The following is a 15,181-nucleotide window of genomic DNA, read 5'->3' as shown; positions in this document are numbered from 1 at the left end:
ATGACATCTCAGGAGGAGGCGTCTTCCTTCAGGAGCTTTTGTCAATATGTGGAGGAGAGCGGCCTTCGAACGTACGACGGTCTGGTGATCCAAAACGCCTCGGACATCGCCAGAGAGAGCGACCGCATCCGCAACCAGAACAACTGGACCTACCTGCAGGAAAAACACCAGAAGAAGAGAAGACAGGAAGAGGCCATCAAGAGGTAGAGCACACAAACAGATAAAAGCTTAAAAACGTGACCACTGCTGAATGTAGATGTACACACACACACCACACACACACACCACACAACACACACACACCACACCACACACACACCACACACACACACACACACCACACACACACACCACACACACCACACAACACACACACACCACACCACACACACACCACACACACACACACACACCACACACACACCACACAACACACACACACCACACCACACACACACACACACACCACACACACACACCACACACACCACACACACACACACACACACACCACACACACACACACACCACAAACACACACACACACACCACACACACACACACACCACACACACACACACCACACACACACACACCACACATACACACACACACACACACCACACAACACACACACCACACACACACCACAAACACACACACACACACCACACACCACACACACCACACACACCAAACACGCACACCACACACACACCACACACCACACACACACACCACACACATACACACAACACACACACCACACACACACCCCACACACACACACACACACACCACACACCCACACCACACCACACACACACACACCACACACACACACTTTTTACATTATCCTCATTTACATTCAGTCACTTGAGTTTGATCGCATATGAGTTACATCATTTAAATTTCCCCTGAAACAACTAACCTAATAAATACTTTCCAGTGTTCAAAACACACTCTGACCATATTCTGGGTTATTAAATAATGATTTTACAATCACAATATCTATAAATATGGACACAAATAATGAATAAATACTATAAACATATTCTGCCTGTAGAAATCGATCCTGTAGCCTCTAAGCAGAATTCTGAACAAAGTATAAATACCACAGACTAAATGCATGCAGAAGAGTCCAAAAACTGTTAGAGAGATAAACGAAATTGAAGTTGAAGACGTTGAATTAAAAATGTGGATCTCAATAGTGTGAATGCTGCTGAATCAGCATTCACCATAATGTACCATGCAGTGGAAGTGTAGCAAACCACAGTTGATAACACCATCGTGATAGTTGATTCTTGACTTGTCTGACTGGAGTTTTAGACTTTGTCGAGCCAGCTGATGTAAAGTAAGCATGTCTCTTTGTCCAACTTTCTTTGTAAAGAAAACTTCCAGTTCATGTTGTCTGTCGTAGGAACAAACAGGAAGTTACTGAAGTCACTACGAGAGAAAAATACATTTAAACATGGCTGAAAACAACTGCTTCCTGTGACTGTTCAGATTCTGATTAAAATGTGTTTATTCATGAAGAATGAATTCAGTACAGTAATTTCAAATAACAGTGGTATTGTGGTGAGTTGTTAATCAGATTAGTTTTGGTTCGTGACACTCGGGTGTTGTGTGATTGGTTGATGATCTACAACTTTGTCTTTCCACTGGTCCATCCAGGATTGGTGAAGATGTAGCCATGGCAACAGACGGGGCATACTCTGGAAAACATTTCAGGATGGGTTTCATGACGATGCCGGCACCACAGGACCGTCTGCCGCCACCAAGTCAGGGCTTCACTGTCCGATCCCAGTCCCTCCACTCGGTGGGTGGAGAAGACGACTCCAATCCAAACCGTAAAAGACCTCCGCCCAAACCCAAGAGAGACCCCAACACCAAACTGAGCAGCAGTTCTGAGATGGTGAATGGAGGCTCTGGAGTCACCAAGAAAGAGACCAAAGAGACTTCGGAGCAGGCTGAAGGTGAGAAACGAACACCCGACGACACCTTTTGGCTAAACATGACATCTGTTGGTTAAACATGACACCTGTTGGCTAAACATGACACCTGTTGGTTAAACCTGACACCTTTTGGCTAAACATGACACCTGTTGGTTAAACATGACACCTGTTGGTTAAACATGACACCTTTTGGCTAAACATGACATCTGTTGGTTAAACATGACACCTGTTGGCTAAACATTACACCTGTTGTTTAACACATGACACCTGTTGGTTAAACACGACACCTGTCGGTTAAACACGACACCTGTCGACTAAGCACGACATCTGTCGGCTAAACATGACACCTGTCGGTTAAACATGACACCTGTTGGTTAAACATGACACCTGTTGTTTAACACATGACACCTGTTGGTTAAACATAACACCTGTTGGTTAAACATGACAACTGTTGGTTAAACATGACAGCTGTTGGTTAAACATGACACCTGTTGGTTAAACATGACATCTGTTGGTTAAACATGACAGCTGTTGGTTAAACATGACACCTGTTGGTTAAACATGACATCTGTTGGTTAAACATGACACCTGTTGGTTAAACATGACATCTGTTGGTTAAACATGACACCTGTTGGCTAAACATGACACCTGTTGGTTAAACATGACACCTGTCCCATGTTTAAGAATTTTTCTTTCAGAAGTGATGAAGCTTCAGATTCTAACATCACTGTCTGTCTGTTTGTCTGCAGCTCGATGTCATCTCTACAGTGAAGACTACAGGAAGCTGCCTCCACCCAAACCTAAAAGGAACCCAAACACTCAGCTCAGCACCTCCTTTGATGAATCTTACATCCATAACCAAGGCAACAAGAAGTCTTCCTTGCGATGGGATAAATCTTTGTCCCAGAGTCAGAGTCAGGCATCGAGGGACACGGACGACGAGGAGCCCGTCTACATTGAGATGGTGGGAAACATCATGCGAGAGCTAAAAGGTCAAGAAGATGTGGAGGACGAGCAGAGTGAGTCGGTGTACGAGGAGATGAAGTATCCAATGTTGGAGGACTTCCTGCAGGATGCTCACTCCACCATCATAGATCCTGAAGCCTGGACGTCCCGTGGCTCTCTCTGCGACATCCCTCCACCTTTCCCCAACCTCCTGACTCACCGCCCACCGCTGCTCGTCTTCCCCCCCCTCCCTGCTAAGTGCTCCCCGAATTCTGACGAGTCACCCCTCACCCCTTTAGAGGTCACACGGCTGCCCATGATGGATAATGCCTCCTACAGCAAGTCGGGTGGTGTCGAATATCCTCAGAGCTCCACCCACCATCGCAAAGAGCGGGACCGAGACCGAGACCGGGACCTGGCCTCCACAAACACCATCACCTCCTCCGGCCGCTCATCAGCTCCACCTCTCCACTCCAACCTCTACAAGACGTCTGGCTCCGCCCACAGTGGGCATGGTTACCCCCGAAGCCAATCAGCATGTCCTTCTCCGGTCAGCATGGGTCGCTCTTTGACTCCCCTGTCCCTGAAGAGACCTCCACCGTATGACGCTTTGATGGCAGGAGGAAGTATGCCTCGCTCTTCCTCTTCCTCTTCCTCATCCTCACACAGGGCCGGGGAGGCCGGGGCTAAACTGAGTAACTCCTCCTCCACCCATGGCTCCATGCAGAACGTGTCGATGAGGTCACAGACGCCCACAAGCCCATTGGATGAACTCAACAACCTGTTTACCTCAGGTAGACAGGTGATGAAGAAAGTGACAGGAGGCAGGAAAAGCAAAGGGAGTGAAGGTAAATATTCAGTTCTGCATGAGTTCTTTAACAGTACTATGACTACTCCAGAACTACAACAGTTTAGAACCAGTTTTACATCTAGTAGACAGGTGGTAAAGCCAGGATCAATAGGCAGGAAGAACAGGGAGGGTGAAGGCAATAAATAACAGTCAGTGTTACATCTGAACAACATCTGTACTACATCATTACTACAGTCAGTCTATCAATTTTACATCAGTCTTACGTCAGCTAGACATGGGCTGGAAAAAAAGATCAGGAGGCTGAAATAGCGAGGAGGGTGAGGGTAACTCTTCAGTCCTAAATAAATACTACTTATGTACTATATCAGTAAACTGCGTAAAACACTATTTTTCAAAGAGTCCAAAGTCTTAAAATGTGAGAGTTCCTGGACTTTACATATAGTCAAGAAAGACAAAAGACAGGGTCAAATAAAATTAGAAAGAAGAAAAAGAAATACAGCCCTACACCCTCTAAAGTTTAACAGTATATAAGGACAGGTGATTGTTTATTATTTACATAGATAACACCCCCTGAACACTACATTAAGGGCAGATTGGACTTCTTTGCTTGTCAGTGATTGGCCATGTTCGAGCATAGGGTGGTTCAGAAGTGTACTCTGTACCAGAACACCCTCGGCCAAAGATCGATGAATGACTTTGTGGTCGTATCATGAGATCTGAGGCCGTATGACTTGGACACTCAGTTGAAGAGAGGAGCAGAGCTGTCAACTGATCACCATCTGGTTGTGAGTTGGATTAGATGGTGGAGGAGGCTGCCGGACAGACCTAGTAAACCCAGTATTTCAAGGCTCAGCCGGGGGTAGGAGAGGGTCCGGTTTGGGGACCTCAGAATTTCGTCAGAATGTGACCTTCAGCAGCATTGAGGCAGTTTGCAGCTGAGTGTGAAGAGATCAGGATGAGAGTCAGAACTCGAATTCTGAGTTCCTTGTTCTCTGCCTGAAATCGGTGGATTGCACCCTCCGGTTTGGTAGTGAGTCACTGCTCCAAGGCAGAGTGTTTAAGTATCTCTGGCTCTTGATCCCCAGTGAGGGCCAAATTTAATGTGAGATGGACAGGAGGTTCGGTTCAGTGTCATCAGTGACAAAGGCGTTGAACCAGACCGTTGTGATGAAGAAGGAGCTGAGCCGGAAGGCAAAGCTCTTGATTTACCAGTCCATCTTTGTTCAGACCCTCAGCTATGGCCATGAGCTTTGGGTAGTGACCAAAAGAGATACCAAAAAAAGGCAGATCACCTTTCAGTCAATGACCAGGCAAGGTCCTAGCAGTGATCCTCCACAGATCAGTGAGGGAGGCTGCAACCATCCTATTGTCTTACTAAAGTACTCACTTCTTACAGCTACAGGCAAATGATGACAACAGTATTTGGCAAAGAGCCAATAATATTGCATTGGGCGAATAGGTCATCAGCCCCACTTAGAATTGTGTGATCCACTTTCATTTCCAAAGGGTTTGGGTATATTGTTATTTTCCTCTTGACATTGTGAGCGTCCATCCCCACATAGCAGCCTCTTCAGCCAAGTTCAAATAAAACACCATTTAAAACTGACCGCAAATTGTAGAATAACGATGAATAAAAGCAGCAACCAATGATTTTGTTTTATGTCATGCATTAATCCAGAATATTTATTTCTCAATTATTCGGCAACACTAAAACCGCACTTTGTTCTGCTGCCAGCAGCTCTTTGTCATTCAGAGAAGAGGAGATTATTTCATGAACGTAGCTTTATTCAGACATGACAGCACATTTGAGGTGAACGGTTAGAAAGAAGAAAATACTTTTCTTTTCTCGCAGGCTGCAGCATTTCAAAGATATTTTGACCATTGTTAGCACTTTTCACAGTGAATCCGCTCATTCATTTTCAAATCAGTTTCATTATTTATACTGATTAGAGAGTGAAATCTTCTGCCTGTTTTCTGTATCTGTAATGTACACAAACATTGACGACAGAAGAGTAAAGTAAATACCCATCGTGCTCTAGTTTGATGTTGTTATATATATATATATATGCAGCCTCCTGAACTCAAACACTTTACAGAGAAGTTCATCTCCAAAGGGCATTCAATGTCATGAGAAAGAACCTGGAGAGTTCTTATTATTCTTATTATTTTTCATCTTACAGGTTATCATGCATTCTTTAATCATTGAAGTTTCATTCTTTAGACCATCTAGCTGCTGGTTCTCTGTCTCTGTTTGGGGTTATTTGTCTTGCAGATTGATTCTATGTCATCTTGGACGAATAAATTATAGTTTATAGGAAACAAAGTATAGTTTAAGTCACTCATCATGACTCACTCGTCTGTCTTTATCTTGTTGTGTCTCTGTAGGTGACTCCAGGTCTCTGCCAAGACATGACAGTAAAGACAGAGACGGACAGTCCAGTCCAGTTTCAAGCAGGATGGGGAGGTCATCTGTCAGCCCCACTATGATGCTGTCTGGAGGAGGAGGTCAGGTTTGAATGTAAAGATGACAACAGAAGGTCAGGTCTAAATGTGAAGATGATAACAGGAGGTCAGGTTTGAATGTAAAGATGATAACAAGAGTTCAGGTTTAAATGTGAAGATGATAACAGGAGGTCGGGTCTAAATGTGAAGATGATAACAAGAGTTCAGGTTTCAATGTGAAGATGATAAAAGGAGGTCAGGTTTGAATGTAAAGATGAAAACAAGAGGTCAGGTCTCAATGTGAAGATGATAACAAGAGTTCAGGTTTAAATATGAAGATGATAACAAAAGGTCAGGTCTAAATGTAAAGATGATAACAGGAGGTCAGGTCAAAATGTGAAGATGATAACAAGAGTTCAGGTTTAAATGTATAGATGATAAGAGGTCAGGTCTAAATGTGATGATGATAACAGGAGATTGGGTTTAAATTTATGGATGATAACAAGAGGTCAGGTCTAAATGTCAAGATGATAACAGGAGGTCAGGTCTAAATGTGAAGATGATAACAAGAGTTCAGGTTTAAATGTGAAGATGATAACAAGAGTTGAGGTCTAAATGTAAAGATGATAACAGGAGGTCAGGTCTAAATGTGAAGATGATAACAAGAGCTCAGGTCTAAATGTGGAGATGATAACAGGAGGTCAGGTTTAAATGTGAAGAAGACAACAAGAGTTGAGGTCTAAATGTGAAGATGATAACAGGAGGTCGGGTCTAAATGTGAAGATGATAACAAGAGTTCAGGTTTCAATGTGAAGATGATAAAAGGAGGTCAGGTTTGAATGTAAAGATGAAAACAAGAGGTCAGGTCTCAATGTGAAGATGATAACAAGAGTTCAGGTTTAAATATGAAGATGATAACAAAACGTCAGGTCTAAATGTAAAGATGATAACAGGAGGTCAGGTCAAAATGTGAAGATGATAACAAGAGTTCAGGTTTAAATGTATAGATGATAAGAGGTCAGGTCTAAATGTGATGATGATAACAGGAGATTGGGTTTAAATTTATGGATGATAACAAGAGGTCAGGTCTAAATGTCAAGATGATAACAGGAGGTCAGGTCTAAATGTGAAGATGATAACAAGAGTTCAGGTTTAAATGTGAAGATGATAACAAGAGTTGAGGTCTAAATGTAAAGATGATAACAGGAGGTCAGGTCTAAATGTGAAGATGATAACAAGAGTTCAGGTCTAAATGTGGAGATGATAACAGGAGGTCAGGTTTAAATGTGAAGAAGATAACAAGAGTTCAGGTTTGAATGTGGAGATGATAACAAGAGTTCAGGTTTAAATGTGAAGATGATAACAAGAGTCGAGGTCTAAATGTGAAGATGATAACAGGTCAGGTCTAAATGTGAAGATGATAACAAGAGTTCAGGTTTAAATGTGGAGATGATAACAAGAGTTCAGGTTTAAATGTGAAGATGATAACAGGAGGTCGGGTTTCAATATGAAGATGATAAAAGGAGGTCAGGTTTGAATGTAAAGATGATAACAAGAGGTCAGGTCTAAATGTGGAGATGATAACAAGAGGTCAGGTCTAAATGTGGAGATGATAACGGGAGGTCATGTCTAAATATGGAGATGATAACAATAGTTCAGGTTTAAATGTAAAGATGATAACGAGGTCAGGTGTGAATGTAAAGATCATAACAGGAGATCGGGTTTAAATGTATGGATGATAACAAGAGGTCAGGTCTAAATGTGAAGAAGATAACAAGAGTTCAGGTTTAAATGTATAGATGATAACAAGAGGTCAGGTCTAAATGTGAAGATGATAACAAGAGTTCAGGTTTAAATGTGAAGATGATAACAAGAGTTGAGGTCTAAATGTAAAGATGATAACAGGAGGTCAGGTCTAAATGTGAAGATGATAACAAGAGTTCAGGTCTAAATGTGGAGATGATAACAGGAGGTCAGGTTTAAATGTGAAGAAGATAACAAGAGTTCAGGTTTGAATGTGGAGATGATAACAAGAGTTCAGGTTTAAATGTGAAGATGATAACAAGAGTTGAGGTCTAAATGTGAAGATGATAACAGGTCAGGTCTAAATGTGAAGATGATAACAAGAGTTCAGGTTTAAATGTGGAGATGATAACAAGAGTTCAGGTTTAAATGTGAAGATGATAACAGGAGGTCGGGTCTAAATGTGAAGATGATAACAAGAGTTCAGGTTTCAATATGAAGATGATAAAAGGAGGTCAGGTTTGAATGTAAAGATGATAACAAGAGGTCAGGTCTAAATGTGGAGATGATAACAAGAGGTCAGGTCTAAATGTGGAGATGATAACAGGAGGTCATGTCTAAATATGGAGATGATAACAATAGTTCAGGTTTAAATGTAAAGATAACAGGAGGTCAGGTCTAAATGTGAAGATGATAACAAAAGTTCAGGTTTGAATGTAAAGATGATAACGAGGTCAGGTGTGAATGTAAAGATCATAACAGGAGATCGGGTTTAAATGTATGGATGATAACAAGAGGTCAGGTCTAAATGTGAAGAAGATAACAAGAGTTCAGGTTTAAATGTATAGATGATAACAAGAGGTCAGGTCTAAATGTGAAGATGATAACAAGAGTTCAGGTTTAAATGTATAGATGATAACAGGAGGTCAGGTCTAAATGTGAAGATGATAACAAGAGTTGAGGTCTAAATGTAAAGATGATAACAGGAGGTCAGGTCTAAATGTGAAGATGATAACAAGAGCTCAGGTCTAAATGTGGAGATGATAACAAGAGTTGAGGTCTAAATGTAAAGATGATAACAGGAGGTCAGGTCTAAATGTGAAGATGATAACAAGAGTTCAGGTCTAAATGTGGAGATGATAACAGGAGGTCAGGTTTAAATGTGAAGAAGATAACAAGAGTTCAGGTTTGAATGTGGAGATGATAACAAGAGTTCAGGTTTAAATGTGAAGATGATAACAAGAGTTGAGGTCTAAATGTGAAGATGATAACAGGTCAGGTCTAAATGTGAAGATGATAACAAGAGTTCAGGTTTAAATGTGGAGATGATAACAAGAGTTCAGGTTTAAATGTGAAGATGATAACAGGAGGTCGGGTCTAAATGTGAAGATGATAACAAGAGTTCAGGTTTCAATATGAAGATGATAAAAGGAGGTCAGGTTTGAATGTAAAGATGATAACAAGAGGTCAGGTCTAAATGTGGAGATGATAACAAGAGGTCAGGTCTAAATGTGGAGATGATAACGGGAGGTCATGTCTAAATATGGAGATGATAACAATAGTTCAGGTTTAAATGTAAAGATGATAACGAGGTCAGGTGTGAATGTAAAGATCATAACAGGAGATCGGGTTTAAATGTATGGATGATAACAAGAGGTCAGGTCTAAATGTGAAGAAGATAACAAGAGTTCAGGTTTAAATGTATAGATGATAACAAGAGGTCAGGTCTAAATGTGAAGATGATAACAAGAGTTCAGGTTTAAATGTGAAGATGATAACAAGAGTTGAGGTCTAAATGTAAAGATGATAACAGGAGGTCAGGTCTAAATGTGAAGATGATAACAAGAGTTCAGGTCTAAATGTGGAGATGATAACAGGAGGTCAGGTTTAAATGTGAAGAAGATAACAAGAGTTCAGGTTTGAATGTGGAGATGATAACAAGAGTTCAGGTTTAAATGTGAAGATGATAACAAGAGTTGAGGTCTAAATGTGAAGATGATAACAGGTCAGGTCTAAATGTGAAGATGATAACAAGAGTTCAGGTTTAAATGTGGAGATGATAACAAGAGTTCAGGTTTAAATGTGAAGATGATAACAGGAGGTCGGGTCTAAATGTGAAGATGATAACAAGAGTTCAGGTTTCAATATGAAGATGATAAAAGGAGGTCAGGTTTGAATGTAAAGATGATAACAAGAGGTCAGGTCTAAATGTGGAGATGATAACAAGAGGTCAGGTCTAAATGTGGAGATGATAACAGGAGGTCATGTCTAAATATGGAGATGATAACAATAGTTCAGGTTTAAATGTAAAGATAACAGGAGGTCAGGTCTAAATGTGAAGATGATAACAAAAGTTCAGGTTTGAATGTAAAGATGATAACGAGGTCAGGTGTGAATGTAAAGATCATAACAGGAGATCGGGTTTAAATGTATGGATGATAACAAGAGGTCAGGTCTAAATGTGAAGAAGATAACAAGAGTTCAGGTTTAAATGTATAGATGATAACAAGAGGTCAGGTCTAAATGTGAAGATGATAACAAGAGTTCAGGTTTAAATGTATAGATGATAACAGGAGGTCAGGTCTAAATGTGAAGATGATAACAAGAGTTGAGGTCTAAATGTAAAGATGATAACAGGAGGTCAGGTCTAAATGTGAAGATGATAACAAGAGCTCAGGTCTAAATGTGGAGATGATAACAGGAGGTCAGGTTTAAATGTGAAGAAGATAACAAGAGTTGAGGTCTAAATGTGAAGATGATAACAGGAGGTCGGGTCTAAATGTGAAGATGATAACAAGAGTTCAGGTTTCAATGTGAAGATGATAAAAGGAGGTCAGGTTTGAATGTAAAGATGAAAACAAGAGGTCAGGTCTCAATGTGAAGATGATAACAAGAGTTCAGGTTTAAATATGAAGATGATAACAAAAGGTCAGGTCTAAATGTAAAGATGATAACAGGAGGTCAGGTCAAAATGTGAAGATGATAACAAGAGTTCAGGTTTAAATGTATAGATGATAAGAGGTCAGGTCTAAATGTGATGATGATAACAGGAGATTGGGTTTAAATTTATGGATGATAACAAGAGGTCAGGTCTAAATGTCAAGATGATAACAGGAGGTCAGGTCTAAATGTGAAGATGATAACAAGAGTTCAGGTTTAAATGTGAAGATGATAACAAGAGTTGAGGTCTAAATGTAAAGATGATAACAGGAGGTCAGGTCTAAATGTGAAGATGATAACAAGAGTTCAGGTCTAAATGTGGAGATGATAACAGGAGGTCAGGTTTAAATGTGAAGAAGATAACAAGAGTTCAGGTTTGAATGTGGAGATGATAACAAGAGTTCAGGTTTAAATGTGAAGATGATAACAAGAGTTGAGGTCTAAATGTGAAGATGATAACAGGTCAGGTCTAAATGTGAAGATGATAACAAGAGTTCAGGTTTAAATGTGGAGATGATAACAAGAGTTCAGGTTTAAATGTGAAGATGATAACAGGAGGTCGGGTCTAAATGTGAAGATGATAACAAGAGTTCAGGTTTCAATATGAAGATGATAAAAGGAGGTCAGGTTTGAATGTAAAGATGATAACAAGAGGTCAGGTCTAAATGTGGAGATGATAACAAGAGGTCAGGTCTAAATGTGGAGATGATAACGGGAGGTCATGTCTAAATATGGAGATGATAACAATAGTTCAGGTTTAAATGTAAAGATGATAACAGGAGGTCAGGTCTAAATGTGAAGATGATAACAAAAGTTCAGGTTTGAATGTAAAGATGATAACGAGGTCAGGTGTGAATGTAAAGATCATAACAGGAGATCGGGTTTAAATGTATGGATGATAACAAGAGGTCAGGTCTAAATGTGAAGAAGATAACAAGAGTTCAGGTTTAAATGTATAGATGATAACAAGAGGTCAGGTCTAAATGTGAAGATGATAACAAGAGTTCAGGTTTAAATGTATAGATGATAACAGGAGGTCAGGTCTAAATGTGAAGATGATAACAAGAGCTCAGGTCTAAATGTGGAGATGATAACAGGAGGTCAGGTTTAAATGTGAAGAAGATAACAAGAGTTGAGGTCTAAATGTGAAGATGATAACAGGAGGTCGGGTCTAAATGTGAAGATGATAACAAGAGTTCAGGTTTCAATGTGAAGATGATAAAAGGAGGTCAGGTTTGAATGTAAAGATGAAAACAAGAGGTCAGGTCTCAATGTGAAGATGATAACAAGAGTTCAGGTTTAAATATGAAGATGATAACAAAAGGTCAGGTCTAAATGTAAAGATGATAACAGGAGGTCAGGTCAAAATGTGAAGATGATAACAAGAGTTCAGGTTTAAATGTATAGATGATAAGAGGTCAGGTCTAAATGTGATGATGATAACAGGAGATTGGGTTTAAATTTATGGATGATAACAAGAGGTCAGGTCTAAATGTGGAGATGATAACAAGAGTTCAGGTTTAAATGTATAGATGATAACAAGAGGTCAGGTCTAAATGTGAAGATGATAACAAGAGTTCAGGTTTAAATGTATAGATGATAACAGGAGGTCAGGTCTAAATGTGAAGATGATAACAAGAGCTCAGGTCTAAATGTGGAGATGATAACAGGAGGTCAGGTTTAAATGTGAAGATGATAACAGGTCAGGTCTAAATGTGAAGATGATAACAAGAGTTCAGGTTTAAATGTGGAGATGATAACAAGAGTTCAGGTTTAAATGTGAAGATGATAACAGGAGGTCGGGTCTAAATGTGAAGATGATAACAAGAGTTCAGGTTTCAATATGAAGATGATAAAAGGAGGTCAGGTTTGAATGTAAAGATGATAACAAGAGGTCAGGTCTAAATGTGGAGATGATAACAAGAGGTCAGGTCTAAATGTGGAGATGATAACGGGAGGTCATGTCTAAATATGGAGATGATAACAATAGTTCAGGTTTAAATGTAAAGATGATAACGAGGTCAGGTGTGAATGTAAAGATCATAACAGGAGATCGGGTTTAAATGTATGGATGATAACAAGAGGTCAGGTCTAAATGTGAAGAAGATAACAAGAGTTCAGGTTTAAATGTATAGATGATAACAAGAGGTCAGGTCTAAATGTGAAGATGATAACAAGAGTTCAGGTTTAAATGTGAAGATGATAACAAGAGTTGAGGTCTAAATGTAAAGATGATAACAGGAGGTCAGGTCTAAATGTGAAGATGATAACAAGAGTTCAGGTCTAAATGTGGAGATGATAACAGGAGGTCAGGTTTAAATGTGAAGAAGATAACAAGAGTTCAGGTTTAAATATGAAGATGATAACAAAAGGTCAGGTCTAAATGTAAAGATGATAACAGGAGGTCAGGTCAAAATGTGAAGATGATAACAAGAGTTCAGGTTTAAATGTATAGATGATAAGAGGTCAGGTCTAAATGTGATGATGATAACAGGAGATTGGGTTTAAATTTATGGATGATAACAAGAGGTCAGGTCTAAATGTGGAGATGATAACAAGAGTTCAGGTTTAAATGTATAGATGATAACAAGAGGTCAGGTCTAAATGTGAAGATGATAACAAGAGTTCAGGTTTAAATGTATAGATGATAACAGGAGGTCAGGTCTAAATGTGAAGATGATAACAAGAGCTCAGGTCTAAATGTGGAGATGATAACAGGAGGTCAGGTTTAAATGTGAAGAAGATAACAAGAGTTGAGGTCTAAATGTGAAGATGATAACAGGAGGTCGGGTCTAAATGTGAAGATGATAACAAGAGTTCAGGTTTCAATGTGAAGATGATAAAAGGAGGTCAGGTTTGAATGTAAAGATGAAAACAAGAGGTCAGGTCTCAATGTGAAGATGATAACAAGAGTTCAGGTTTAAATATGAAGATGATAACAAAAGGTCAGGTCTAAATGTAAAGATGATAACAGGTCAGGTCAAAATGTGAAGATGATAACAAGAGTTCAGGTTTAAATGTATAGATGATAAGAGGTCAGGTCTAAATGTGATGATGATAACAGGAGATTGGGTTTAAATTTATGGATGATAACAAGAGGTCAGGTCTAAATGTGGAGATGATAACAGGAGGTCAGGTTTAAATGTGAAGAAGATAACAAGAGTTCAGGTTTGAATGTGGAGATGAGAACAAGAGTTCAGGTTTAAATGTGAAGATGATAACAAGAGTTGAGGTCTAAATGTGAAGATGATAACAGGTCAGGTCTAAATGTGAAGATGATAACAAGAGTTCAGGTTTCAATATGAAGATGATAAAAGGAGTTCAGGTTTGAATGTAAAGATGATAACAAGAGGTCAGGTCTAAATGTGGAGATGATAACGGGAGGTCATGTCTAAATATGGAGATGATAACAATAGTTCAGGTTTAAATGTAAAGATGATAACGAGGTCAGGTGTGAATGTAAAGATCATAACAGGAGATCGGGTTTAAATGTATGGATGATAACAAGAGGTCAGGTCTAAATGTGAAGAAGATAACAAGAGTTCAGGTTTAAATGTATAGATGATAACAAGAGGTCAGGTCTAAATGTGAAGATGATAACAAGAGTTCAGGTTTAAATGTGAAGATGATAACAAGAGTTGAGGTCTAAATGTAAAGATGATAACAGGAGGTCAGGTCTAAATGTGAAGATGATAACAAGAGTTCAGGTCTAAATGTGGAGATGATAACAGGAGGTCAGGTTTAAATGTGAAGAAGATAACAAGAGTTCAGGTTTGAATGTGGAGATGATAACAAGAGTTCAGGTTTAAATGTGAAGATGATAACAAGAGTTGAGGTCTAAATGTGAAGATGATAACAGGTCAGGTCTAAATGTGAAGATGATAACAAGAGTTCAGGTTTAAATGTGGAGATGATAACAAGAGTTCAGGTTTAAATGTGAAGATGATAACAGGAGGTCGGGTCTAAATGTGAAGATGATAACGGGAGGTCAGGTCTAAATGTGGAGATGATAACGGGAGGTCATGTCTAAATATGGAGATGATAACAATAGTTCAGGTTTAAATGTAAAGATGATAACAGGAGGTCAGGTCTAAATGTGAAGATGATAACAAAAGTTCAGGTTTGAATGTAAAGATGATAACGAGGTCAGGTGTGAATGTAAAGATCATAACAGGAGATCGGGTTTAAATGTATGGATGATAACAAGAGGTCAGGTCTAAATGTGAAGAAGATAACAAGAGTTCAGGTTTAAATGTATAGATGATAACAAGAGGTCAGGTCTAAATGTGAAGATGATAACAAGAGTTCAGGTTTAAATGTATAGATGATAACAGGTCAGGTCTAA

General features: G+C 39.4%; 1 protein-coding gene across 1 annotated transcript in view; it reads left to right on the top strand.

Annotated features, from left to right (window-relative positions):
• nyap2a (neuronal tyrosine-phosphorylated phosphoinositide-3-kinase adaptor 2a) overlaps positions 1-15,181 on the top strand; it is an 81,705-nt gene continuing 66,524 nt past the window's right edge. Inside the window, exons 1-5 of the mRNA XM_076076456.1 lie at positions 1-203; positions 1,675-1,976; positions 2,705-3,748; positions 6,097-6,221; positions 14,024-14,036. Of these exons, the coding sequence (XP_075932571.1) occupies positions 1-203; positions 1,675-1,976; positions 2,705-3,748; positions 6,097-6,221; positions 14,024-14,036 (1,687 nt within the window). The remainder of the gene's footprint in view (positions 204-1,674; positions 1,977-2,704; positions 3,749-6,096; positions 6,222-14,023; positions 14,037-15,181) is intronic.

Source organism: Anarhichas minor, unplaced genomic scaffold (assembly GCF_050575085.1).
Source record: "Anarhichas minor isolate MPS153535 unplaced genomic scaffold, ASM5057508v1 ptg000057l, whole genome shotgun sequence".
NCBI classification, from domain to species: Eukaryota; Metazoa; Chordata; class Actinopteri; order Perciformes; family Anarhichadidae; genus Anarhichas; species Anarhichas minor.
The sequence above is the reverse complement of the archived record's forward strand: the minus strand, read 5'-3'. Positions and strand labels throughout refer to the sequence as shown.